This window comes from Pezoporus wallicus, unplaced genomic scaffold, assembly GCF_028554395.1.
Source record: "Pezoporus wallicus isolate ANWC-B61680 ecotype Strahan unplaced genomic scaffold, APGP_CSIRO_Pwel_v1 scaffold_6362, whole genome shotgun sequence".
Classification (NCBI taxonomy): domain Eukaryota; kingdom Metazoa; phylum Chordata; class Aves; order Psittaciformes; family Psittacidae; genus Pezoporus; species Pezoporus wallicus.
In genome coordinates this window covers 2,668,984-2,696,025 of record NW_026637663.1, presented here as the reverse complement: position 1 = coordinate 2,696,025, position 27,042 = coordinate 2,668,984, and the positions used below count along the sequence as shown (strand labels likewise).

Below are 27,042 nucleotides of genomic sequence, written 5' to 3'. Positions count from 1 at the left end.
ATTTTGCTCAGTTTCCCAATTCTACAAACAATATGCAGTTAACCAAATCAGGACTAAGCTTTCTTAGTGTTTGTGATCATGCATATTTACCTCACTTTAGATAGCTTCTAATTAAGTAATATATATTGAGGCAACAATAAGCTATATTTTATTAGCTCAATAATATATCTACAGTAAGTGTTCTTTACTAAAGAGATTCTAAGCAAAGCTAAGAATGGTTGTACTACAACTGACATTGAAAACAACAGCATTCCTTCCACTCTCAGATCTAATCTGGAAGTAGAATGCTTAAATTTTTGCCCATTTTAAGAAAATAAAAATTAAGAAATTTTAATATAAATACAGAATACAATTGTTTTTGGAACTGAACAGGTGCAGAAACTCCAGAAGACTCATGTTTTATAAGCACAGACTGAGGATTATTTTAGGAACTGTCCAACAGAACAGTCTCTGTCCTGAGACAGTTTACTAGAGAGGTACAAACGAATAAACAACGAAGATCAGCTGTATGTTCTTACTCACCTCTGCAGCATGGGCATGCCAACTGTTTTTGCACACTTCAGTTCTATAATTGTTTTTACTTTCTGGTTTTTCCTGCATTCCTGCCCACTGGAATAACTAACATATACCGTATCACCTGGAAGAGAAAAATGATGTTCTGATGTCCTGATGTTCAGAGTAACAATTAACTTATTACAGCTTTAATGACAATGCTGTTTATTTACATCAATGTTTGTTCATGGCTTAAACGCCACTTTTAAGTTTGAGTAGTAGCCTTTACTGGTTTGTTTGGTTTGGGGGTTTTCTGGTTGGTTGGTTTGTTTTTAAACAAAAATTTCTCCAGTAAAGATGTTTCAAAATAAAGGCTTCACCATAATTTAGGAACCACTACAATTAGGTTATAAGATTTAACTATCTCCAGCTCTCTATGGGAACAAAATTAACTTTACCTGTCACATCCAGTTTCTGTGTATGAACAAGTCCAAGCACTTGAACATCTCCGTTGTTGCTTTTCCTGCAAATACTGGCTCTCTCAGGGCAGCCTGTGGGTCCCTCATGTACCCTCTGACAGAGGTTCACGTAGTACCTATAGACAACATGGTAAATAAGGCTTCTTTAAAATTAATGTAAACTGAAAAAGTGAGATGCAAACTTTAGAATCCTCACAGGAAGCTAGCCAAGTCAAAAGAAATTAAATACTCAAATTAGCTGACAGAATAAAGCAGGTACTAAAGTTTAGCAGATTAATTCCACCATTTTCAAGTAAAAGACTCTGTGCAATAAAATGATAAAAATTATCATTTACCAGATTAGTTCACTAGTTAATTTTGACCTACATCAAAACTAGGAACTGAGTCAAGAAATGCTCCAAATTTTTTTCAGTTATGAAGGTTATAGTACTATCCTAAATTCAGCACTTCTTCAGAGTTATAACAGTCAAATTTTAATAAAGCAGAGGAACCAGTAACAAGGTGGTGAATGGAACAGTTTTGTTACTCCACCGTTTATCATATGTTTAGAATTAAATGCTCTTATCCTTGCCAGTTTATTTCTATTGGCTAACTGGAGCAGGTACACTGGAGAGGCTGATAAATTCCTGTCATTCCATATTTTCTTTTCAGTTGATACTTACAGGACTCGGGTTGGAGGGGGAAGCCTTACATAAAAGTTTACAACACAGTACACATTTGAGTCAAAAGACAGCAACTAAGTCATTAAGACTTGATTAAGAATCAAAAAAAAAAATTGCATTGAAACTACAAAATGACCGCATTAAGATAGCAGTTTGAACAGAAAGCCTTTAAAAAGCTTACAGTTTAGATTTATTCATCCTTGGAAAATGGTTACCAATAGAGGGAATGGGTGAGGATGAAGACTGTAATAATTCAACCACTCCAGATAATTTTTTGTCTGTATTCAGTGTTATTTTTGTCTGCATTCAGTGTTAAGCACTGACAGTTTTAAGATACTGCTAGCAAATTTAAACAGACTCTGAACAGGGACCAGACAGAAGTACTATGCCACGATACAATTTCAGTTGCACTGATTAGCAAGCTGCTCATTACTCACGAGTTCCCGTTGTGGAAAAAGATCCATGATCCTGTCAGGGAGGAGAGCATTCTCAAGTCATAAGTTCTATGTTTTTCGACAAACTTGCATTCCATCTTCTTGGGAGGACAAACAGCCTGAGTCCTCCATTCAAATGTGACAGCACAGCCAAGTGTCTCACTGAGGATGCGTGGTCTCCCAACACCAGCATTTTCATCACATGTGAAGATAATAGTAGATTCCCTTCTTGCAGTTCCTGCAAAGGGGGAAGGGTTGGAAAAAAAGATGAACAAATGTTTTGCAAGAGACTTTCAGGCATGAATTGATTTTAGTGCAGCAATTTAACAGTATCAACAACAGTTTTAAACAGGTATTGTTTCAGACAGTGAAAAGGCACAAGTGCTTTACCTAGCAATTTAATTCCCTAGGTTAGCATTTACGCTTTTTAGAAGGTAGCGTTCCTTCCAAAATGACTGATCTGTGGTAAAGCAGAGTCATGACTTGGAAACTCATTATCTAAAGGCATGAACTTTTCAAAAGTATTCTGCTCATGGACTTCAATAAAGTCAGGTTTATCCCATACATTCATTGTTCGGCCCACTCCCATCCCTTTACTTCCATTGTGTTGAAGCAGGGGTCTTTTGTCCACTCTGATAATGGCTAACCCCCTGTGTTAGCTCAGATCCTTGCACATGAAGTATAAGACATTCTTACCATTACCACAAAACCCCCACTTTCCATCTCTCTGGTAGTTTTCAGTTGTAGCACACCACGGCCTATTCTTTTCTTCTGTAATACACTTCTCATAGGTCTTCCCTTTGTACTTGAAGGGGAACACACAAAGCTCTCCCTTTTCAGTCACTGTGAAGAAAGGTATATCCTCTTAACATGCAATAGAATAGCAGGCATATTGATATTCAGAACTATATCCAAAGCCTGTACTTCTATACTAAAGACAAGTCATAGACAGACAAAAGATATACTAAAACACTGAGTCTAAACCCAGTTAGAAAATCAGAGTATCGTGTAAAATAAACTATGGTAATCCTTACAGAAAAGCTGCACTCTCCTAGTTGACACGTTATGTTAAATCACATGTACCACACTAAGCTATAACAAAACTACATGTTTCTATTAATATATGCAAAATCCATGTGGATTCCTACCTATCACAACAAACCCTCATGTTTTAATGGTAAAAAAAGTTTTTATATAAAGAATGTGCCTGCTTCAATCTCACCTGGAGGGCACCGATCACCCCCAGTATACCGCAAGACGACTGTTTCATCCTGGTGGCTATAGTCCATTTTCATTTCCTTCACGTTTCCAAAGGATGATGTACCACTTTCAGACGTCAGACACACTGCCCCATCTTTACATTTTCCTTGGGGCAAGTCTGCTGCCTTACTGCACACACCAACGTGGTAACTGTTGGATCCAGAAAATACCTGTGTGGACATCCAGAAGCATCACAAACAAGGCTGTCTTAGAGCCTACAGTCAATATTTACAAAGAAACAGCCAAATGCTTTATAAACCAAGTCTCATGCAGTACTTGCATAATGCAGAAGAAAAAGATGACAGCTAATTTTGCAAGTCTGGACTTTCTTAGTATAGCAGAACTGCAGATAAAGTGCACCCTCAGACCAAGGATATAGTCTGTTCAGCAGACTTGTTTTCATACTCAGGATTCTGCCACAGGTGAAAATTTCTCCTTCCTTTCTCCATAAGTATACCCATGATTTTCCCTCTCAAAAACATTAAAACCCTAATGTTATTCCTCAAATATTATTCCCTCTGTCAGAGGCCAAACAAATATCAGCACTGACTACAGCTATAGCACATGCTTCAGTCTCCTCTTGCACTCCAGGATGCTTAATAAAAAAAAACACTGCTCAGATTTAAAACATTGACAGCAATGGTCAATTAAGGGAGGAAGAATGGGGGGCGGGAAGAGAAGGGGGAGTAAAATCACATCACCAGAAGGGATTACCTCAAAGGAGCTTCCAGAAAGGCTGGTTAGGTTAAAAGTATAGTGTAGCTGTTCATCAGTCACAGAGCAGCCTAAAGTTTTCACTTTATCAGGACACACAACTGGAGTTTCCCACTCAAACACAAAACTGCAGTCAAGTTTCCTCATCATCTTTGGCTTGCCCTGTTATCAAAGAACACAGCAAGATATATTAGGTTTAAATTTTGGAGAGTTTGTTGTTCTTTCTGCATCCCCTTGCCCTGCAACAGTTAGCCTCAGTTATTGCCAAGGCTAGACTTCACTGACTGTAGGACAAACACCATGCCTTCGTATTACAACCTGGAGCAAAAAAGCTACAAGTGAAGTACATTCTACCTACTTCCAGAAAACAATCAAAGCAGTAACTGAAGTACACAAGCTTGCTTATTAATTAACATCAAGATTTTGATTGCTCAACTTAGTTGCAAGCAGCAACAAAGTGCAGGAGCACTGTGTTTCTCCATAGCAGAGAACATTAAGCAAGTTCACTGAGCTGAGGTTTAGAAAGAAATGCCATTTCCTTTGTCACATTTTAAATAAAAATGAGTATGGACTGTATAATAATCAGAGCTGCCTTCAGTTTTAGCTCATGCCCCGTGTTGATGGAAAGAGGTTCCACTGAGTATCTTCAATGAGCTCCAGTTTGTCAAACACCATATGTAACTGCTTCTCTACAGTCTGTTACAGCATTCAGAAAATTCAAGAAGTGTTAGATTCACACCACCATTCAACCTCAATTTAGTATTCAAGTGTCAACACAAAAAAAAAAACATAAGTATCTAAATGCAAATTTTTATAGCTGCATACGATTATATAAAGGGTTACAACACAAGGAAAATATTTCACAGTAACAGCTTTACAAACAGTTACACAGGGTCTTGTGTTAGCTTGTGGTATAAGTACAAGCTTTTGGACCTAGACAAGGTGCAATACAGCATTAGTTTAATGCCAGCAATAAGTTACTGCTACATTACTTCAGTGGAATCTGATCCTTGAAACCATCAGAATTAGCTACTGTCAAGCCTAGAGTTCACACCCTCTATGAAATTTTGCCAGGTTAACAAGACAAATACTAAGTGTTTAAGTATGAAAAATACATATACTAACTATATTCCTTGTTGAAACAAGCCTATGCGTACATGCTAGAAATAAATCCTTGATTTAAACAAAGCTAACACTGGTTACTACCCAATTCCCATTGCATTCCAGTATCAAAATTATTTTAAAAGATGTCTTACCAGACTAGTTCCTTGGCTGCAGTGAAATACAATAAGAGAAGTATAGTTCAATTTGTTGTTTATCTGACAAGGAGTAGTGCTGTTGTAAGTGATGTAAACTTCATTTACTGCCTCGTTTAACTTGGGAGGTTCAACAACACGACCAATATCCTACACAAGCAAAAATACGGATTCAGAGACATACAGGACACACATTGATTTCAGATCAGCTCAGAGATTCAGGTCAATTCAGATTCATCTGTTTGGTTTCCATGAGAGCACAACTGTTGCATTTTTGAAAACTGCATTCTATACTCAAAAAGAACAGTTGTTACAATTCAATCCTAATAAAACACAAGTTGAGCAGCTCAAAATACTCTTTGATTAAGCTTGACAAAAGCCAAGGAGGTTCTGCATCTTACAGGTAGATCCTTCTTTAAATCATTGTGCCAAAACACCACCACATGACTTAAAAACAGCATAGTTTAACAACAGAGTAAGGTCCCTAGATCAATGTAGAAGTTCCTGGAAAACAATCCCAACTTTTTATATGCACCTTCTACAGGTCACAAACAAGATTTCAAAACTTAAGAGCCTCCATCTCTCAAGGTAATAACACAGGCAAGTTAACCAATATTCTGTCACAGGCTTGCTCTTCACGCAGCTATCAAGTGTTCACATGTAAGTACTAAACACATTCTGGAGCATGCTAGGGCATATCCTGCTTCATGCTGCAACAGGCTATTAGAGGATCAAGCATGCCATTTCTGTGCCAAAAACCAACAGATTAAGATGCACTCTGCTTCCCAGTCTCTGTATACGGCACACAACACTAAATAAAAATCTCTAGTAAATTTTTCATATTTGTCACTGTATGGAATCTCCGGACACCCAAAATATCACTGCTTTTCAGGACAGGAAAATACTTCTTCCTAGGGAAAAGTGATGAAAGGGAATCTTGCAGGATAGATTTTAATTTTGCATTCTATTTCTTTAACCTGTTGCCAGGCTTCTGGTTCAAATCAGGTCTCCAGGCAAGGATCACAGAACCATAGAACAGTTAGGGTTGGAAAGGATACTGTTTTAAACTAGCAGGAAAATGCACCTTTCAGTGATTCTGGACACCATACTTACTATTGGTGATTCATTAACAGGAACCATGCAAACAGCTGCTCCAGGTGGACAACTGACATCTTTGATAGGATTAAGAGGCTCACAAATGTTGATGTAGAAGTCTGGAGAAGCATCAGTTGTATCATCTTCATCCACAAATGCCTCATAATACCCAGTGCGATGGATCAGAGGAGACAGGTCAATAATGGAACTACCATTCAATACTGAGCACTTCACCTACAAGAAAGTGTATTTTTTTCCCTTACTCTTTTATTACTTGCTTTGATTTATTGACAAACATCCTGTGTTTCACAGGGCCAGAAGTTTGGCTGCATTTAAAAGCTTCAAATTTGATTTAAGTAAAACAGCATTTGTTACAATTGTTTGTCTACAGATACTAAGCACCTACAAGTTGCATATGAAAATCCTCAAACATTCTTATAGGCTTGAATCCATATCGGAAGAATATTAAGACGTAAAGTTCTGGCATGCATACTCCAGCATACATAGTCACTACATTCTCATCAGACTAGTACATCCTCCAGTTCTTTCCTTTCTCTCCCCATCTCCCACACGTTATTGGACCACCTCCAATAAACAGGCTTGATTATAACAATGTAAAGTTATTGTATTGCAAGCTGGCTTGAGCACTGCATTTCCTCAGAACCCATTTCATGCATTCTTGAAGTACATGAGTTTACTGACAGCCTACCTGGAATTCAGGAAGTCTATTCTTGTTTAGGTATTAGGTAAGAAGCAGCTAACAAAACTAGTGTTTAATTTCAAGACATAATCACCATTGCTACCTAGCTACCACCATGCTGAAGTAGCAAAAGTCACTGTGGACACACCATGAAAAGTGATCACCAAACACAGTTAATAGGCTAGAAAACAATGTTTTTAGGCAGTGTGATTTGTATTGCAGCATGGTACATACTACTTAAGAGGAAACCAGAGCTATGTATAGCAGAACTTGTACAAAAGAGGGGACACAGAACAGTTCCTGTCAGGGAAAATAAAATGGAAAATGTTCCTCCTAAATGGAAGCAAGAGCTATGGTAGTATTGAGACTGCAATGAGGAGGAAAAACAACCCCATCCTCAACTTGACTTAAGCTCTGTTGGCCTGTTGTATTGAAGGATCTTAACCATCGATTCCCAAGAAGATGCCCTATGGCTTCCATTTGAGCTGTACAGAGAAGCAGATGAGTAGGTTCCACGGAGGAGTTATTCTGCAATGTTAAAGTTTCAACTTGGCTCACCATGTGGACCAGAATTTTCCAAGTATTGTTCATCCCTGGTGAACAAGACAGTAAGAAAAGTATTTGAGAACTTCTACATGAACTTAATTTCTGTACTACAGGAGAGACCTGTCCCTCAAGGAATTTCAAAGACATACTGCTATTAGTCCCACAGGTGCTTTCCATAGAAGTAATTTTTACCTCTTCCTCACAAGCCAAGGAGGTATGCCAAGAGAAGTAACTAGTGCATGTCTGCTCATCAAAAGACAGAAAAACAGGCCGGCTGTCATCTCCAACATCAGACTTGCATACAAAGCTTAAATAGCTTTTATGCTTCAGTTCAGGGTCTGCAGGGCAAGGATCTCCATTTTCATACACAAGCTTTACCACTTGATCTTCATAAGTTAAAGTTTTATTTAGTTTTCCAGCATTAATTGGTTTTGTTCCCCCAGTAATACAGACAGCTAAAGAATAAAAAAGAAAAATGAACAAACAAATCAAGTCTGATGTAACTGCTTTTCAAAAATGCGCCTTACAACATGAATAGCAGGAAACTCAGCATTTTAGCTTCACTTTAATTTCCTATGAGAAATGTTTTCAAACCATCTGGAGTTGCAATTAAACTGAGCTGAACTTCACTAAAACAAAGACCAAATATTGCCTTTAATGCTTCATTAAGCAGCAGAATGTACTGCATCTATACACATTTAAGTAACCACAGAGCAGAATGTTTGGTTACCACTTTTCGGAAAACAAAGAGATTAACACAAAATGTCAGCCAGATGATACACATTATTAAGATGCCACTTAAAAAAACAAATCAATCTAGTATTCCCTTTTAGCTACACAAAAATATTTTTGATTCACAAGCAATACCACTATTTTAGCATTTAAGATGCTTTAATATTATTTCATCAGTTTGCCAGAGGAGCTAACAATTCAGCCTGCTAGGAAGCAGCTTAAAATACAAGTTAACTTCTAATATTTTAGAAGCATCCAAAACAGAACAAAATGCTAGAAAAAAGCTTGGCAAGGGTTTGAAGTGCAGACCCAAAACAACAATAGGATCACCACAGAGCAATTTTTGTGTTCAGTTTACTCTAGCTGGAAGCTTGTAACTTTTTCCTTTCCACAACAGTCAAGAGGTGCAGTAGAAGCATCTACACTTCTGCACTCGTGTCCAGAAAAATACCCACCCATGCAGACTTAAAGGGATTGGACTGGAAGTGAGCCCATATGAGTTTAGGAATTTGCCAGGAATACATCATTTCTTAAAACAGCTTTAGGATCTTTTCCTAGCCAATTCAGCTTCACACTTCACACCTTCCCCACATGTAAAGTAAAACCTGCTTCTCATATTTTACTGTAACTTGAGCATACGTATTTCCTTTGGATATCCTATAATCAGCAACTACAGCATTAGAGGGGTTAGATGCTTACCAGCTCCATTAGCACATGAACTTTTAGCTGCAGCGCAAACATTCAACTCGATTTTTCTGTTGTATGAATCAGTGATGGTATAGCCAGACTCTCGCTTTAGAGATGTCAAATCAAAGAGGTGGCCTGTAGACAGATGAGGGAATAAATTTAATCTTATTTTTCTTTTTCCAGATACAAAAGAAAGCCATATCTTTGTATTAAAAGCTTTCAGTAACTTAATTTAGTAGGAAGGTCAACCAGCCTCTACATGCCTGCTAGCTTAAACAGGCAAACAGTTACTAATTCATATTCATAGAAGTAAAACTAGTTTCAGAACTATAGATTATTTATGTTCCAAGGGACACTGCGGTACCTTATACAAGATTTCTACCCACTAATAGGCTTGTCAGACACTATCCAGAGCATGTGCCGCACTGCCCTTTTCTAATGAAGTCCCTCAAGAATACAAGCGCAGTAGTGCTGCCTCCAGCAGTCTTCCACATACAAAATTCTGAGGCCTCCTCCTTACCTGTTGCAGGATTGGTTACCCTGCAGTCATTCTGCACATTGCTTTTAAGAGGACACGCAGCAGCAGTGAACCATAAGAAGGTATATTCACAATCTTCAATGGCCGTTATAAGTTCTGGCTTTGACTCCTGAACATGAAACAGTGGAGAGAGTGACATCTCTACAGATTGATAGTGTAAGATTTCATGGCACAGTGTTAATCCCCAATTCCTGCAGGTGAGCTCAAATCAAATGCCAGTCTTAGGACTTAACACACCATCATGGGCCAGTGAATTAATCCAAGGACAGTGTTTAACTATGACTATTCCAAACACACAACGGTACAGAATCATTATGAGGAATAATAAAATTGGCGAGATGAATAAAAGCAACCCAGCTGGGCAACAGAAAACCTAAAAAGTGATGGTAAGACATTCACTAAATAAAATATACTTAATAGCAAGGCATACAGGTGTGAAAGAATTAAGAACTACAGTCAGTAGCATTATTTACTACCTGAAACACTTCATAACCTACAATATATTCATCTTCAAGATGCAGAAACTGTGAAGCTATTGCAGATAATAAAAATCTGCGCTAGCAGATTGTACAAAAGATCTCTTAAAAACTGCTTAGCATCTAAAGTTTAAGTACTTATAAGCCAGTCTGCTTACAAGACTGGCTCTCACCACCTACAGACTATTACGGATATTACTATGGATAAGAACTGCCCACCATTCTCCATACACATACAGTGGTACGAGAAATTCATGAAAACATAAAACCCTGCCAGAGGCAGCCCACTTACAATTTTGCTTTCATCACACTTGAGGCGTAATATTGTTGTTTTCCTACGAATTTTATCTGGACATTGCTCCCCATTAATATACTTCAGAATAGAAATGCCATTTTCCCATCGTGGACCATCAGCCACTTCCCCAAGACTTGTACATTTTGCACCTTCCATGAGGGAGGCAGCAGCATCAGAAGGACAGGAACCTATACAGATGAACAAAACCTGTATTATTACTCCAAATGTTATTAAGGCTTACATGCCTGGAATAAAATTCCGCTCTCTCAGAGTATGTCGTGGCTGACGTCTCCCCAAGCCACTGTCCAAAACATTCTTCCCTGAAAATCACAAGTAGCAGCAACCGCTTCACTTCACTCAAGATCATGCAGAAAGTAGTGGCAGCCATTACTGGGGAACCTAACTACTACACATGGTAAAGGCTACGGTCTGTTACCTCCTGGTTTTCCACTGCACAAAATGCAGAGTCAGTGAGACGATGCTACAGAGAAAATGCTGAAGTTAACGTCTTGCATCAAAAGATTAAAATAATCTTTAAAAGCTATAGCAGACTTTGGGTAAGAATGGAAGAGCTAAAGCGCTGATGTTATCAAGAGAAGGTAAGACCTGATAGTGAATCTCATTTGCCAAGGAGATGGAAATCAGGCCCATAGTGTAACCTTCCCTCTGGTGCTGAAATTACATCACATAATCCTCTCTGAATTTTTCACTCTTCACAACAATACTGTCCTACTATTTGCCTCCCCTATCTACAGCAAGAATACATTTTTGTTTTGCTCTTACGTGCAGCACCATATGGTACTAAGGGCTTGCAGACATTAATATAGTACTTCTGCACAGTAGCCGATAGAGCAATTGCCTCCCAATTCTCTCTATGCCGTGTCAGAGATGAAAAGTCATAGAAGTTTCCTTCATCATCCCTGTAAGAAAGACAAAGGATTCAAATTAAGAGACACCTAAAAAGAAATCAAGTAATTGTAGGCTACAATTCTTAAGTTACTACAATACCCTTTAACCCAATAACTCTAAGCAGAGTACTATGCTGGAAAAGAAAGATGCACTAGACTCATTTCTCCCTGCAAACGTCAAACTCAATACAGACATATATCACTGCACCAGCCATCCGCACAGTAACTGCCCATAAGCATGCAGCCTTCAGCCAATGCAAGAGTAATTCTGACTTTTCATGGAAGCATGCAGGCTTTCAGTGCATGGCAAGCACAGATGCACAACCAGAGAGGACTGTTTCACCTTCAGTTAGAAGCCTATCATGGTACCAGATGTTAAAACTCCAGGCCAATTATTAGCCACATTTGATCCCACTTATGAAATCTTAATGAGCTAATACTTGGTTGTGACAGAAATAAATTACATTTTTACTGGAGCTGGGTTAGGTGGAAGTTCCCAACAGACAGCAACTGTATTCTTGTTTAAATTAGCTATAGTTAAATAGTAACTAGACACTTAAAACAACCTAACATACTCAGAGTTCAACAATCAATAACTGCATACCAAACAGTTTGCTTTGATACCAAGTTTATTCCCCAAAAGAAGCTCAAAGAAAGTATTTTTCTTTAGTGAAATTAGTTTTACAAAGTATAAATTGTGAAAGCTACTAAAAATACATTGCATTGGCATCAAATGCCACATTAGCTGTTTACTGACGAAGTCAAAACATAATAGCTAAAGTGGCAATATTGCACTGCAGAGTTGCAATAAGGCTGCATTTGTTTCTGACATCGTACAGCTCCATTTTAAGTTCATGAAATAACTTACTTGTAAGAGCACTCAGTAGATATAACAGGTGGGCAAGCATACCGAGTATGCCATTCAAACATGTAGGTGCAATCTGGAGTTTCCTTCAAAAACACAGGCTGAAAAATACAGAACATAAAAAGGAATTTACTTTCTCACTTAGACACACTCAAGCTAGCAGAATGTCTGTCTTGCTTCAGAAGATCCAGGAACTTGTGTTTACATATTATTTTAGGAGACACACAACACACCTCTGATCAGCTGAAAGCATGGCTTCTCCCAAACTTAATTTTATCCACATGCACACTTCTGATAGGAAGGGTGCATGTACAAGTGTGCCATCAGGTGCTTCTACTTCCTCCACGAAATAAGAGGAAGATCAAAAGTAACTCTAGGCACCATTGTTTAAGAACAGTAAGAAGTACAAGAGAGATACTAAAAGCAAGTAACCAGCTTAATTTGGTCAGGCCATGCAATACCTGCTTTCCTGCGGGTTCATCCTCCTACCTTTCATTTCTGACAAGCTGTTATTTCTGGGAGAATATCCCTTTCCAATATCTTCAACAGCTTTGCTCATAGGAAGCATCCCTTAAAGAATAACATGACCTGACTCCTGAGGCATGACAAAGGTACCTTCCACAAATAGAAAATTCAAAGTATTCCTCATTTTTTATTACTTCCCAGGACTTTTCAATCTCCTGGCTAATCTGTAAATGATTAGCAGCCCTTGAGGGAAGCTAGCTCCATGTTCACCTTACCCTTCCACACATTAAGTAAAAGGCAACTCTGGAAGCCATTACATACAGGAAGCATATATTTCAAAACTAACCTCAGATGTAGTCTTGTCACAATAGAATAATATGGCAGTTGATCGTTCATAGATTTTATGACACTTTTCTCCACTGGTGTAATTAATCATTATTAAGCCATTTCTGAAAGTCAGTTTTTCTGTATACAAGCCTAGAAGCAAAGAGTTGAGAAATGTAACCAGCTAATCCAGTAGATCCATGACTGCAGTAATGCCTCTGGCAACAGGGTTATACAGACAGCAACAATATGCACAAGAAAGTAGTGTTAGAAAGACCTCAACCTTCCTAGATGACCTCATGACCTACTTATTGTATGAATACTACTCCACTACAGCAAGGTTGAGCACATTCCCAGTTGCATGTCAAGATAACTATATACCTGACATTTTATTTGCAAAAGAAGCAAAAGTGATAAGGTGCTTTATCTTGTAAGATGTACAAGATGAGCAAGAACCCTTCTCATGTCATAGTGGGCTTCAGTTACACCCCGATTCATCTTCCCATTCTCCAAGTTCCTTCCAATCAAGTGCTATACCTGCTACTTTTCTGAAAGTATTGTCCGTCTTCTTTACTTGACACGATGACACAGTGTTAGCCTCTGGTTTGCAAGTTTCTGTTATTTCTCCACAAACTCTGAAGTAGTAGTCGTACTCATCTGTACTCACTTTTATGTCTTTATTGGAAAGTGGCTTCAGGTTATAAACATGACCATACCTTGGATCTTTCACCTGGCAATTCTCTCCTTTAAGGAAAATTTAAAAATTTAATGAAGATTATGATTATTATTTAATAAAGATCATATATAAGCCATGCCTTAGGACAATTTAAGGCTTACTGGCAGAAATAAAGCCACAAAAATGAGTAACTGGCACTTTAGGGCAGTGACAGTGAAAAACCCTTTTAGTCCAGCTAAGCAGCTCATTTCAGGAAGTCACCAGTATCTAGAACTATGAGCTATAAATGGAACATTTCTTTTATAACCACCACTAAAACAACATGCAAGTCAGACTAGCTCAGAAACCTCAAAGTGGCCTCACAGGTTCTTCCTTCAGCCATGCTGAAGGTTAAGTACAGAACCAGAGACACTAAGTCCAGCACTTGCTTAATTATCTGGAAAGAACAGCAAGGTCACAAGGCCAAAGCAAAAGTTGTCCTAGATGTCAGTCTTGCACCTTCTTTTAACAGCCATGAAGTTTGCTGAGTAAGCAAATAATCAATCATAGGAAATTATAACTACAGCTGTGGGTCTACCAAGATGTATACAGAAGAAGTTTGGGAAAATTCTAGTTTCACGAGTCCAATCAGCTGATATACAACAGTAACTTTGCTCCTGATTAAGTCCTCAGCTTTAAAGTGACCTTTTGCTCAATATCTGAATCTTTAAAAAAAAAAAAAAAAATCAGATTGTTTCCCACGATTTTTACACTCCCCTCAATCATTCAACAAATTGGTACCAAGTTAAAGACCTCAGTTTCCCTCCCTTCAAAACCACAACTCCTGTCACCAGCATCCTGCACAGTAATTGCATGCTACAGAGCAGCAGCTTGTAAATATTACTCATGCCACACGAGATCACTGGCAGTTTCAATAACATCTAGTACTGTTGCAACAGACTCTTTGCAGAATGTGTGGATGATTTACAAGGCACTGCATCATTACAAGTTGCAAAATAAAGCCTGCAATGGGAGAGCAGATACCTGCACACTCAACTTCCTATCTAAAAGCCAACTAAATACCAGAACTAGAACCTGTGAGTCCTTCTTACAGTCCTAGAGCCAGCTGTAGACTCTGATAACTCTTCTCACCCATGTTTCCCGCATTGTGTAACATGGGTCAAGTTCACAGAATAGCTTCCAGTCCTCAACAGGGAACATGGAATGACTTGCCAGGCACAGAATCAACTGCATTGTCATGAAACCTGATGCTTTAAGATTTACAAGACACCAGCAAGTCTGCTTGTGATTTAACTAAGTAGTACTACGATTTGTCAGAGACAACATTACTACTTTATCTTCTTTCCTTAGACAGTGAAGTACATTTGCCTCAATTGTACTTTTAATGCTAGATGTGGCTCTTAGTTGCTTAAAGCTTAGAAGAAACATCCTTCCACAAGCCAGCACCTTTTACAGAAAGATTAACAGGGCAAGGCACAAACAGTTTCACTAAGTATTTACTTCTTGTGCAGACTTGTTTGACATTTTAAAGCTCAAATAACTACACTTACCTTCTGCTTTGTGAACAGGACATGCTGCCAAGGTCCTCCAAACAAATACAAACTCGCAGTCATCCTCTTGCTCCAACACTGGTGATCCCTACAAAAAAAAGCCATGTGAAGTAGACTTAATAACACTGCACATCTCAAAACATACATGCAGAATCCTTTTCTATTGCAGTTGCAGAGTCTAAGACCTCCATTATCAAATTTCAGTACCCATTTTCAGCAAAGAGCTGCTTTTGGGGGCTCACAGGATACCAAAATAGAGTTCGTTATTGTCCTACAGGCTCAGAAAAGCAGTTGTAAGGAGAGACAAGAGAAAAGCCTGTATACAAGATATTACTTTCTGGAACCAGCCTCTCCATGTCAAGAGAAATAAATACTGTCCATTTCGTTACAGTAAGTCCAAGCTCTAAATTCATAAATAGCAATGGGCAGAGAAAATTACCATTGTTTGATCACACTGGAAGATTATACGTGTAGAATAACGCTGCTTATCTTTGCATGTGTCGCCATTCAAGTAGATAATGCTTAATGACCCATCAGTAGCAGCCTGTGGGTTTATCTGAATGACGCCAAGGTTCTTGCTTTTATCAGTGTATTTCACACAAGATCCTATGGCACCACCTACAGGAAAAAGAAAAAGCCTGTGTTTGAGTTCAAAGCTTTGACAACTAAAAGGTAACTTCATTGTAAAATAACATTAATAGAGTAGCCCTAAGAGCACTCTGAGCATTAAAGCAGTCTATCTTAAATTCCTGAAGCAGAAAATGACAGAAGTGTTTTCATAAATACAGTTAGAGACATTGTGTGTCTGAAGCCTCTGAGGAACAGAATAAGTTACTCAATGAAATCTTTAAAACTGCACTAACTTATCTGCTCCCACAGACTGATAACAGAAGTTAAATAAATCAAAATAAAAACAGGTTAAATAAATCAAATTGGCTAAAAGTGCAATAAGACATGGCATAAGTTTCCCATTATGGCCTCATTCAGTTAGAAGTCTTTAACAACATTCAACTTTCCTTTTTTCAGAATAATTAAAGATACCGGCAATTACTGCTCTCAATGCATTTTTCCTAAATACATTCCCACACATCAGAATGCATTCCCACACACCTCAATGCAAGAGTCCTGATGAGCAGTAAGACTGACCTCAGTTCAAGAAAGTCTGTTTATTATACCCTTGACATACCCCACCTAGGTCTGTGCAAGTTCAGTGACTGAACAAGCAGAATTCAAGAAATCCTACTAAAATAACCATGGATGTCATTCTGCATATAAGGTCTTGTATCAGAAGTCACAAGTTAAGAAATGCTTGACACTTGGCTTACCAGGGCATCCAGGCACATAGGGTAAAGGCTTGCAGACATTCAAGAAAAACGTTCGCTTCTTTGCTTCCTTTGAAGTGTCTATTGCAACCCATGGTTCACCCTCTTTGCTTAAGTCACTTAAGTCATATTCATTGCCAGCAGCATCTGAAATAGACGTGGTACATCTAGTAAGCTGAAAGACAATCTATTAGATACTTGCAGCAGTATTGGGCTTGAACTGATACAAGTTTCACTGATGAATACACATAATTCAAAATAATTTTCAGAATCACATTAAATATCCCTTAAGAGAAGGTATTGTTGCCACAAAAAAATGTCACTACACCAAACTCGGAACAGAGTTCCCTTGACAGTTAATTCCCCCACGTAACTATTCCACAATTCACAGGTGATTTTTCCAGAGACCAGTACTAAATTAACTAATTTTCTTCAGAGTTGGGCTGAAGCAGCACCCGGTTACAACAGGGATTAAAGATTTTCAAAGCAATTGCCAGCTTTCTTGTGTATACTACTACATTCCACATTAGCTTCTTGACTGTCTTCATAAATTAAGCCTTCTTCGAAGAACTTACCTTCTCTTCCTCTCTACAACTTTTATGAACACTTCAAGTCTTCTGAATGTCTCTACAAGAAGTATTCACAAAGCCTTTCTCCACAGAAGGTTGCTGTTGAATTAATCCTTCCAATTTGTTGGACAGAGCCCACCCAAATCGCAAGTACTTACCTGTAACCTGACAGTCTACAGGAGCAGGAGCACAGGCCAGAGCTGTGTGAAACTCGAAGAAAGTATCGTGGATGTTCAGCTCGCTGTTTATCTCTTCACGCACAAACTTAAGCTCTCCAGGATATGAATCATTACAAATGAAAGTCACCATAAATATGTCTGATTTCCCTGAAAAACAAACACTTTGCTGCTGCTTCACTTGTGGAATATTTGAATTTAAATTCAAGCTAACACTTGACTTAGAAAAATTTACTAACAGTTTCTTATTACCAACTGCTTTAAGGAAAACATTACTTCATTGTTTATGGGGTTTTAAACTGTAAATACACAAGCCTTCTTTAGAGACCTGTGCTAAATTGCCTAGCAGCCACAACTGTCTCTCCAACTGAAAGCCTAGACACGTTTCAAGAGCACATCTTCACTAAATTGTGCTTCCTAGGTCTTTGACATATTTGAAGGAACAGCAAATCTGTAAAACATCAAGTGAGCTGTACCATCAACCTCTAAATTATATCACACACAGCAAAGCTTTGGGTTTGGGACTTGGTTTGTTTGTAAGAAGTTCAGTTTAATGAGTACAGGACAAATAATACTGATACTACTTAAGCAGCATGATTTAAGTTGCTTTTCATCCTCTTTTCCACAGCCCACAAGAAACGGTAGAATTACGGGGGGGAGTAGTATTTGCCATCAAAATTTTAAAAGCTCTTAAAGCAAAGTACACAAGAGCTCAATCACTTGTTTCCTATTGTGCATTAGACACCAAAACATCACAACTGGAAAATAAAAGATATTCTATGATTACCATAGAATGCCAAGAGTATTTCTATGATTACCATAGAAAATATCATATACTGTATTTGGTCTCTTTGCAGGAGTTTTCAAATGCACATTTATTACTGAAAACTGAGCCATTACCATTCTGCATGATTTGATTTCTTCCTAAAATTTCCATATGAACCAGCTTGTTTAAGTGACTAACACCAAGCCCAGTAGGTTTTAGTACACGAACAAAGGAAGGAATGAAGACCATTCACAGAATTTGCACAGCATCAGCATCCATTTCCGCTGCATGTTTCCTGAACTCACCTGATTCCTTATGAAAAAGACCGCTGTAGGTAAGAGTTAGAAACCCTTCACCAGACAGATACAGGGTTTTGTCCAATTCCACCAGCCTCACTGATGTCAGATTTTCTGCTTCACATCCAGCAGCTATTTTGCCATTGATTTCACCACAATCTGGCATGGGTCCACAAATGTTTAGCTAGAAATTTTGAAACGTGGGTGTACACAGTATTAACTGCATTAGAAAGATCAGCCATTTCTACATCACTTGTCAAGAACTATTTCAAACAGCATGAAATGACTGTCATTTCTAGACTGCAAGACAACCAACTATAACACAGGGACAATATCCTTAATCTTCAATTTACTGGGTCCACAAATTCTCCCCTCTAGAAGTACAGCATGTTTATTCTTAGACTGAAAATTAGGGTAGTATCCGTGAATAATCCAGGAATACTGATATATGCAGATTGCATTAAGAACACCAATGTGGACAGATTAAGTAATTTTCTAGGCTTCCACTGCCCATTTCTTCAGCACCAGCAGATAAAATGGTATTATGCCACAGAGTCCATAACTGGAAAACCATGCATAGCCTCAAAAATTTGGCTTCCTTATGCTCGCTAAGAACAAGAAGTTTGATACTTTTAGACCATCTGAGACCAATCAAGTTATCTTCCGTTCCCCCCCTCCTCAAGCACAGTAATCAAATTCCATAAGGACCTAGTCAAAGCTCCACTTGCTCAATAACCAAGACTGGGAAAACACAACAGCACCCATAAGCAATAGATTGCACAATCCAAATCCTTACCATGAAAGTCTTCCCAATGCCAGTAGCCATATAGCCTTTTTTAGAAGCTAATGGCTGCAGATTGAACAGAAAGCCAGTGTCTGGATCTCGCACAGAGCAGGACTGAAAAACAGTTGCAACAGCATTATTTTCTCCTTCTGTATTTATTCTGTTTAAGTTTTACCTCTAACTTGTTTAAAGAGACAAAGTACTGATTTACACATATTCCTAACCTGCACACCATCAGCAACTTAATTTGGACAACCAGAATACAGCTCTGGTAGTAGCAAAACTTCATTCAACACTTCATTGGACTGTTGTCTATTGACATCAGTCACATACCAACATAAAAGTGCAATTTAGCAAGTGACACCTATCAGGTTAGCTAAGAGCAAGGATATTTTAACTGAGTGTTGTTGTCACACTAATGGATTTATGTTGAGACCTGTGAAGTAGAAGCAACTGAGTCTCCTCATTTGCTGATCATTTGTACATGCTAAGGACAACATAGGTCTTTAAATACAAACTCAGGTTTACTAGTAACCCAGTGAGGAAATGAGATATTCAGTGCCACAGCAAGTAAGCTGTTCTAAGAGAGAGCACTTGAATACTTTGGTCAGAAGTTACACTTCTCAGGAACACTTCAAGAAGGCAGTAAGATATCACATACATCTCCAAGATAACTTCAGGCTTCACTGTAGTTAGCTTTCTCCAAGAGTAATTTAAACACTGCAACCAGCAGTGCTAGAGAAAAAAAAATAATATGTTGAGACTACGAATACAATCACGCTCCCCTTTCTCACCTGAGAATCATCTTTTGTTTCTTTGATTGGACAAGCAGCCTCAGTTTCCCATAAGAACGTGGCCACACATTCCTGAATGGCTATAAACCTTGGGCTGCTACTCTGGAAACAGATTGCAGACAGAAAACCAGGATAAGTATAATAGCCAACACTTTCTCATGCCTGAGACTGTACTTTATGAGAAAGTGTCAGGTCCTTCTAAAATGATGCTAAATGAACACAATTCCTATGCTGCTTCTCTCTCCTCTATTTATTTTTAGGGTCAAGGCTTAAAACTGTCTAGGTAAACACATCAAGCTTTAGCAGAGAACTAAATCTGGCATCCAAACATTCAGACCAAATTCGATACTGAATCTCAACATGCATAGCCAGACCTTGCTTCAGTCTAAACTTTGAAGACATCTGGGGTGTAATGCATAATCCACTATATAAAACAATAAAAATCAAGCAACACAGAACTCTGTTAGCTGAGGTAACAAGGTAACAGGCCTATGAATTATACACACTTCACTCTTTTCAAGCAAAAGGGTTCATAACTGCTCCAAATCACAGTTAATCTGAGTGACAGGAGTAAGACCTGAAGATTCACAAACCAGCAAGAACAAGTCTAGACATTCAATGGGGTGGGGGTGGGGTGTCTAACAATCCTCTCAATCTAAACTTCAGTATGTGCAGTTGTACTAGCAAAAGCTTTACAAATTTAAGAACCCCTCTAGAATCAACAAGCTTCAGAGGATGCTGAACCTAAGCCTGAAGACACACGTTGCAACATTCTTCCTCTTATGAAGGTCTGCAACATTTGCATGTATAACTCCTCAGCCTTAAGTCCCTGTGTATTTTTCATCCTGATTAGACCAGTCTGAAATACCACTGCCTACTGGGGCTATTTTAACTAGTTGTTGCTTATGATAAAATTACAGGCTGAGACACATGCTCCTGCAGCATTTAAATCGGCTCTAGTTTTACATCTCTATTTCAAGTCCTCAAGAAGTCTCCCTTGTCATGAATGCACTACATATCTTCATGTAGTTTCAAATTACATGATGGAAAACCTACTACGATGAAAGCAACAACTAAAAAAATAATTTGTCCTTACAAGAGTCCCCGTGGAACAGATAAAGTGGATGGTGGTGGTATAAGTAGTTTTCTTTCCATCAGCATCGATGCACACAGAACCATTTGCATAGGTTAGAAAAATGTGTCCAGGTCTTTCAACTACTAGTTCTTTGCTGGCAACACCAAGATTACTGATAGAGGTGACTTCAGAATAAGAACCCTAGAAATAAAGAAAAATATGTTACCAATTCTAAACTCAAGTGAAGTTAGATACAGCCAAAAAGAAGAAAATACCTACCCCAGTAACCTCGTATACAGAAGGTTATCTTGAGTGTTTTGGAGATAATAAAGGTATAGACATCCCCCTCCATTTCTGCCCCATTCTGTATTTAAGTTTCACATTTAGCAGATAAGTCTCGCAAGCAGATATAGTTTGGGGCTTTGTTTTTATTTTTAATACTATAAGGTGCCTGTAGTGTCCCACAACAGCTATCCTCATCTCACCTGCTACCCAGCTTAGTAATTTAGGGAGTCTTATACCTCATGCACAGTAACTGGGATTTAATTTGTAGAGGTCTTTAAAAAAATCAAATGTGGAAGCCTCCAGAGGCATTCTTAAAATTGACTTTAGGGATTTGCGCCATGCTTAGCAAAGCCTAAAAAGCACTAGCAGAAACTGAGTGCCAGAACAACAGTAAGCGTGTGCTACGACCAAGGTCCAAATTAATTTCACTTCTGCAAGATAACTGGTGTTCCTATTTTTAAGAAACTACTGTACGTTAGCAACAGAGGAATACACCTCCAAACCAGCTCTGCCCACAAAGCCTTCTACTTTTTTTGTTTTAAAAAAAAAAAACACTCTGTATTTAGGTTAATGCAGCACAGTTACTTTTTACTCCAACATCTTCAGCAATGAACTAATGAAGCCCTAATATGCCTCCATATGTAAAGTAAGTAACCTTACACAACAAAGAATAATGCAAGCACAAGCAACTAGTAGTATTTAGCTCAAGTGCCATGAAGGTGAAGGTATGGAGGGAAGGTGTTCTCTCTGTTCTACAGAAGGAATTAGGACAGGTTGGTGAGCCTCTAGTTCAACATTCCTCTTCATCTTTAAGGAGCACTGAAACCAGTCCTTGGGCAAAATGTCCAGTTAGCCTGCCAGCATAAACAGTCCCATAATAAACTGTTACACTTCAGAGAAATCTAGAAGTCTGTAAACACCACTTTTTTTGTTTTTTCCACTTGGTAACATCTGCCTAGTCTACTACTCAAAGCCAAAGAGCTCAGGCAGGGGCTGACAAAGAATCTTTAAACATATTTCTTCCACAGTACAATCTAAAGGGAAAAAGAAAAACAAAAAAAAAGAAAACAGAAGCAAGAAAAAATGTCCAGGAGAGCAACCTGTTCCTAAGGCAATGCTATCAGCCTCCCAGACTGTAGCAGTTTACACAGAAGAGATGCAGTTGGTCTGCCTCTGAAACATAGGACAGAGAATCATGCATGTTGAACACAACACTGGTACACTTGTAAAACTTAAAGCTTTGGTCTTTGAAGAGGTGAACAGGAGGTCTAACATTCTACAGTGATTATGCCAATGTTACACATACACAGAATACCATTTTACAAAGAATGTAGAATATATGTGCCCATCTTGTATATCCCTTAATCTCACTCACTTGCAAACCAGTTCTGAGCTGGAATGGAAAAGCTACTCACATGATCATGCCGATATTCCATTTGGCAGACAGATGCTCGCCGGTCGCATCCTGGGACAGCAATAAGTGGTCGACAGACATTTATGTAGTACTTCTTGCGCTCATTTGGGCTTGAATTATCCATGGCATACCAGTTTTCACTTCTCTTCTCAGATTTTGCTAAGCTAAGCAGGAAGAGAAAGTTCTACACTAAGAACACACATTCTTCATAGATTCTTTCTAGCTTTCTCTCTCAGTCTCAAGACACAGAGCAACTGTAAGGCATTTCAGAATACTTTTTACACTCATTTTTAAGCGTTACAATTAAAAAGCATAATCCTAGAAAGCAAAGGACAGTTGACAAAATATTAAGCAAAACCATCCCAAAAAGTCAACTTACATTTTATGAAGCATGTCAATATACTAGGGGAAAATACTGTCTTTATTTCAACATACTTGCAGTTAGGATGATCTAAACAGATGAAGTTTCTAGTGCTCTCTACACTGCAACCCAACTTCATTCAGCGAACAGAACTAGAATAGCTAAGTTATACTGCATGTTACTTTCCTACCTTGACAAGTCATACTGGTCCAAGGTGTTGGGATCAGTGACTATACATTCCAGTGGCATTTCAGGACAAGCGTATTCAGTGTACCACCTGAAGTTGTAGGTATAGTTATCTTCTCTCTAAAAAAACAGCAGAAAAGGTCAGTGAGGCTTTCCACACAGAATACTTTGACTCACAGCTACTCCTTTATGCATTACACTTTTTAATTCCCCTTATTTTGTAACATACCTTCTCAGACCAATTTGTGTCTTGTCATAGATCTTGTCCTTTGCTGTGTCACCAAAAATGCTCATTTAAAAAAATAACAGAACCAGATCAACTAGAGCAATATAACTGGCATCTGTTCTGTTACAGGACACACAGTCCTACCACTTGCTACTTCTCAGACAGTTTGGTTTATTTCAGTTAGAAATACAAGATGAACAAGAGCACTAGTAATTACATGGCCCAGACACTAGAGAAGAGCAAAGTAAGAACCTGGATCCAGATGAACAGCTTAATGTTCAGTAATCAAGACAAGCTTTGTGACTGCAACAAGAGGCAGATATACCAAGAGAAATAACTATTTATCTTAGTCTGCTTTATAGACATTGGATATTTCTATCCATGAATCTCTGCTTGTACTAGCCCAGCAGCAATTACTGTCAGGATTTTGGGATGGAGATCCTTCCCTTCTTCATACAGAACTTCTTACCTGATATTCAGGCTGACCTATTCCAGCCTGATGGTCACACAGGAAAGTTATAAGGGTAGATCGCTGTGTTTTCTTCTCATTATTGTATGCTGTACCGTTTCTGTAGGTCAACTGAATCAGACCATCATAATATGAAAGCTTGGAACTTGGCAGTCCAAGACTCCAAAACTGACCATCACTAGAAAAGAGAAAGCGGGCTTTGAGACTGCAGAGAATGCAAAATTAATTCTGTCTTTAAGAGAAGTCTTACTTGTAAGACACAGGTAAATTTATAGAAGTCACCACAGTAAGACAAAAGAATTAAATAAGGTTGACTAGACATAAGTGACCTAGGATGAATAGAATGCTGACAAAAGGAAATTTAAAACATGAACATAATCCTTTTGGAAAGGAAATGAAGTACCTTGCTTAGATACCTAGAAAACTTTAACACTCCCTTCTCTAGAAAAGGGACAGAAATATCGAAACCCCATTCTCCAGAGTAGAATGCAAACTGTTGACACCTTAACGCTGGGCTTAAACTGGTTCCACACAAATACACGTGGACAGCAAATACCTAGCACTGGACAACAGCAAGTCTTCTCACTCAAGGAAGAAAATTGCTTTCACATGCCCTTAGCCCAGGACCAGCTTTGGTTCAAAAGGTTTCTTTACTCTGACTTAACACTGACTCTATCAGACCCAAAAATGATCACCTTCCCCTGAAGAACATTTTTTGTGTCTGCAGTGAATTCTTCTTCACTGGAGAGTAACTCAGCTAGAGTCAACTCAAATACAGCTGTATGTGTTTGCACTGTTCATCTCTAGCTACAGGCTGACCTGGAATCTGAAGTGTAGAGATACTATCTCAGACATGGAATCACAGAATGGTTAAGGTTAAAAAGGACCTTAAGGTCATGTAGTTCCAACCCTCCTGCTATGGGCAAGGACACCTTCCCCTAAACCAGGCTGCTCAAAGCCCTGTCCAACCGGGCTGTGAACACTGTCAGGGATGGAGCATTTAACTACTTCTTTGGTCACCCTGTTCCAGTACCTCAACACCCCCACAGTAAAGAATTTCTTCCTTACATCTAACCTAAACCTCCCCTGTTTAGTTCGAACCCATTTCCCCTTGTCCTATCACTAGTCCCTGATGAAGAGGTTCTATAGCCTATAGAAGTCTGATGCTGTCAGAGTAGCAGTATGCACTGGGAGTGTGCCTGCACAGCGCTTTTAGTAATGGAAATACAGTGCAACACCCAAGCTCTGGGCTTCATCTCTGCATAAGGCAGTCACTACTCATCCCAAGCACAGCAGTGATTCTTTAAGTCAGCTCTTGGATTCCAGCTGACCCTGAATCCAAATTGTAAGTTGGCTTAATACAGCTGCTTACAGCTTACGGTCCCTATGGGAAAACAAGGGGGAGCAACAAACACATTCAATATCAAAAGCTAGCTGTAAGCAAGATTACAGGTATGTACACTTCGTTTGAAACAGCTGGCAGCAAAATTACTGCACTACCAAATAATACCTTGCATGCAAATTACCTGAATCTATTAGAGGCAGCACAGTAATTACTTTACATGCAAATTTTTCACTGTCGCACACAGACAACATATCATGCAACAAGAGACCTTCTATTACAGACAACAGAACTAGTGTTACTTACCCATGTGTTACTTGGCATGCTGCTGATTTGGTGTGGCACAACTCATTCGGCACACTGCCACAGATGTTTATGTAAAATGAGTATTCTGTAGTATTAATTATATAGTACCCATTTTTCTGAGCCAGAGGTGACAAATCAAAAGAGAAGCCTAATCGGGAAGGAATAAGCTTCATCAGTTCAATTTTTTCCTGCCATCTCTCACAGGTTCACCTCCCTCTTCCCAAGTAAGCTTCCTTCCATGTAATTATTGTTCCAGAAACAATATGGACATAATAAAAACATGTTTTCTTATACAGAGAGATTTATTACAGTAAAAAACACATTACACCTATTTTCCTCCATACTCACTAGGGGAATATTAAGCTTGTGCTGTTCTGATCTTCTGCTTAAAACTGCTGTGCTCTGATGCTGTGGGTGCTTAAAACTAGGCTGAACATGCTTTGTTATGTACATTAAAAGGACTAAGTGTTGCAACACAAATTCTAACCCCTGTGACCTTTCAACTTGCTGAATATAAATACATACCTGCCTGAGGATCAGAGACTTGACAATTATCTCCTTCTGTTTTAGACAGGACACATGCAGCAGCAGTATACCAATCAAATGCATATGAACATTCACCCTCAGACATCAAGATTGGAGCACTTTCCAGATCACCTAGTACCACAAGAACAATGTGTTACACATACAGTCAGGCTGCCAAAAGAAACTACGAATTTAAGTCTAAAACCACTAACTGCCCAACAGCAAACCAAGGCTGACTACAGAAGTACCTTTCCTCTGAAAATAAGGACTAAATGGAACCAAAAATTCCTTGCACAAATTCTTTGCATCCTCCTCCTCAGAATAAAAGTTTAGCCCCGAAGTGAAGATGCACTGCTCAGTCAGTTCCCAAATACTAACACGCTCTTAAAAAAAAAAAAAAGCAAACGAAAAAACACCACACCAAACCTTTTGCTTTGATACACTAATCTGGTGTATTGATACAAAGCAACAGATTTATTAGCTTTATAACAGCTGTATAACCTGATCCTAACAGCCAGTGCAATTGGAGGATTCAGCTTCCTCAGGTTCAAGTAGAGGAATTCAAGTTTTCTGTTTCCCTGAGAGATGGTTAAACTAGTCAGCTATTATATTAACATCAACTTCTGCAAATGCTTCTGCTTTTCGTAAGCTGCAAGCAGTTTAGACACAAAACATACTTTAACCTTCTATTTCAGTAAGTATCTGATCTTGGTTGAGAACTAGTCTTTCCCATTAAGACAATCTAGGAAAGAAAGTGCTTCGTACAGTTTACAGGTTTTTGCGGAGCTTTAAACATACTATTATCATGTTTGCAAGACTCTTATTTCAAGAGACTTACACTCAAGAATCTTTAAGAAGTACTTGTATAAAAGGTGAAGAGAGCTAAACACCTACAATTACACTGTTCTCATCCTAGTTAAAAAACTAGGATGTTTCAGCTTTTGCACAGAAGGAAATAAAAGACAGACACACGCCAATATTTAACAGTCATG

General features: G+C 38.6%; 1 protein-coding gene across 1 annotated transcript in view; it reads right to left on the bottom strand.

Moving 5' to 3' along the window:
- Window positions 1-27,042, bottom strand: part of IGF2R (insulin like growth factor 2 receptor) — a 54,242-nt gene that overhangs the window by 6,104 nt on the left and 21,096 nt on the right. The window contains exons 14-42 of the mRNA XM_057407076.1: window positions 26,051-26,182; window positions 25,526-25,673; window positions 23,878-24,055; window positions 23,187-23,302; window positions 22,637-22,799; window positions 20,958-21,137; window positions 19,862-19,963; window positions 19,080-19,181; window positions 18,293-18,467; window positions 17,204-17,371; window positions 16,480-16,623; window positions 15,594-15,772; window positions 15,155-15,242; window positions 13,466-13,672; window positions 12,951-13,081; window positions 12,143-12,240; window positions 11,150-11,286; window positions 10,364-10,554; window positions 9,578-9,704; window positions 9,070-9,192; window positions 7,831-8,093; window positions 6,411-6,626; window positions 5,298-5,447; window positions 4,042-4,203; window positions 3,290-3,497; window positions 2,764-2,910; window positions 2,071-2,305; window positions 951-1,087; window positions 523-637 (exon numbers count right to left, since the gene is read on the bottom strand). Of these exons, the coding sequence (XP_057263059.1) occupies window positions 523-637; window positions 951-1,087; window positions 2,071-2,305; window positions 2,764-2,910; window positions 3,290-3,497; window positions 4,042-4,203; window positions 5,298-5,447; window positions 6,411-6,626; window positions 7,831-8,093; window positions 9,070-9,192; window positions 9,578-9,704; window positions 10,364-10,554; window positions 11,150-11,286; window positions 12,143-12,240; window positions 12,951-13,081; window positions 13,466-13,672; window positions 15,155-15,242; window positions 15,594-15,772; window positions 16,480-16,623; window positions 17,204-17,371; window positions 18,293-18,467; window positions 19,080-19,181; window positions 19,862-19,963; window positions 20,958-21,137; window positions 22,637-22,799; window positions 23,187-23,302; window positions 23,878-24,055; window positions 25,526-25,673; window positions 26,051-26,182 (4,522 nt within the window). The remainder of the gene's footprint in view (window positions 1-522; window positions 638-950; window positions 1,088-2,070; window positions 2,306-2,763; window positions 2,911-3,289; window positions 3,498-4,041; window positions 4,204-5,297; window positions 5,448-6,410; window positions 6,627-7,830; window positions 8,094-9,069; window positions 9,193-9,577; window positions 9,705-10,363; window positions 10,555-11,149; window positions 11,287-12,142; window positions 12,241-12,950; window positions 13,082-13,465; window positions 13,673-15,154; window positions 15,243-15,593; window positions 15,773-16,479; window positions 16,624-17,203; window positions 17,372-18,292; window positions 18,468-19,079; window positions 19,182-19,861; window positions 19,964-20,957; window positions 21,138-22,636; window positions 22,800-23,186; window positions 23,303-23,877; window positions 24,056-25,525; window positions 25,674-26,050; window positions 26,183-27,042) is intronic.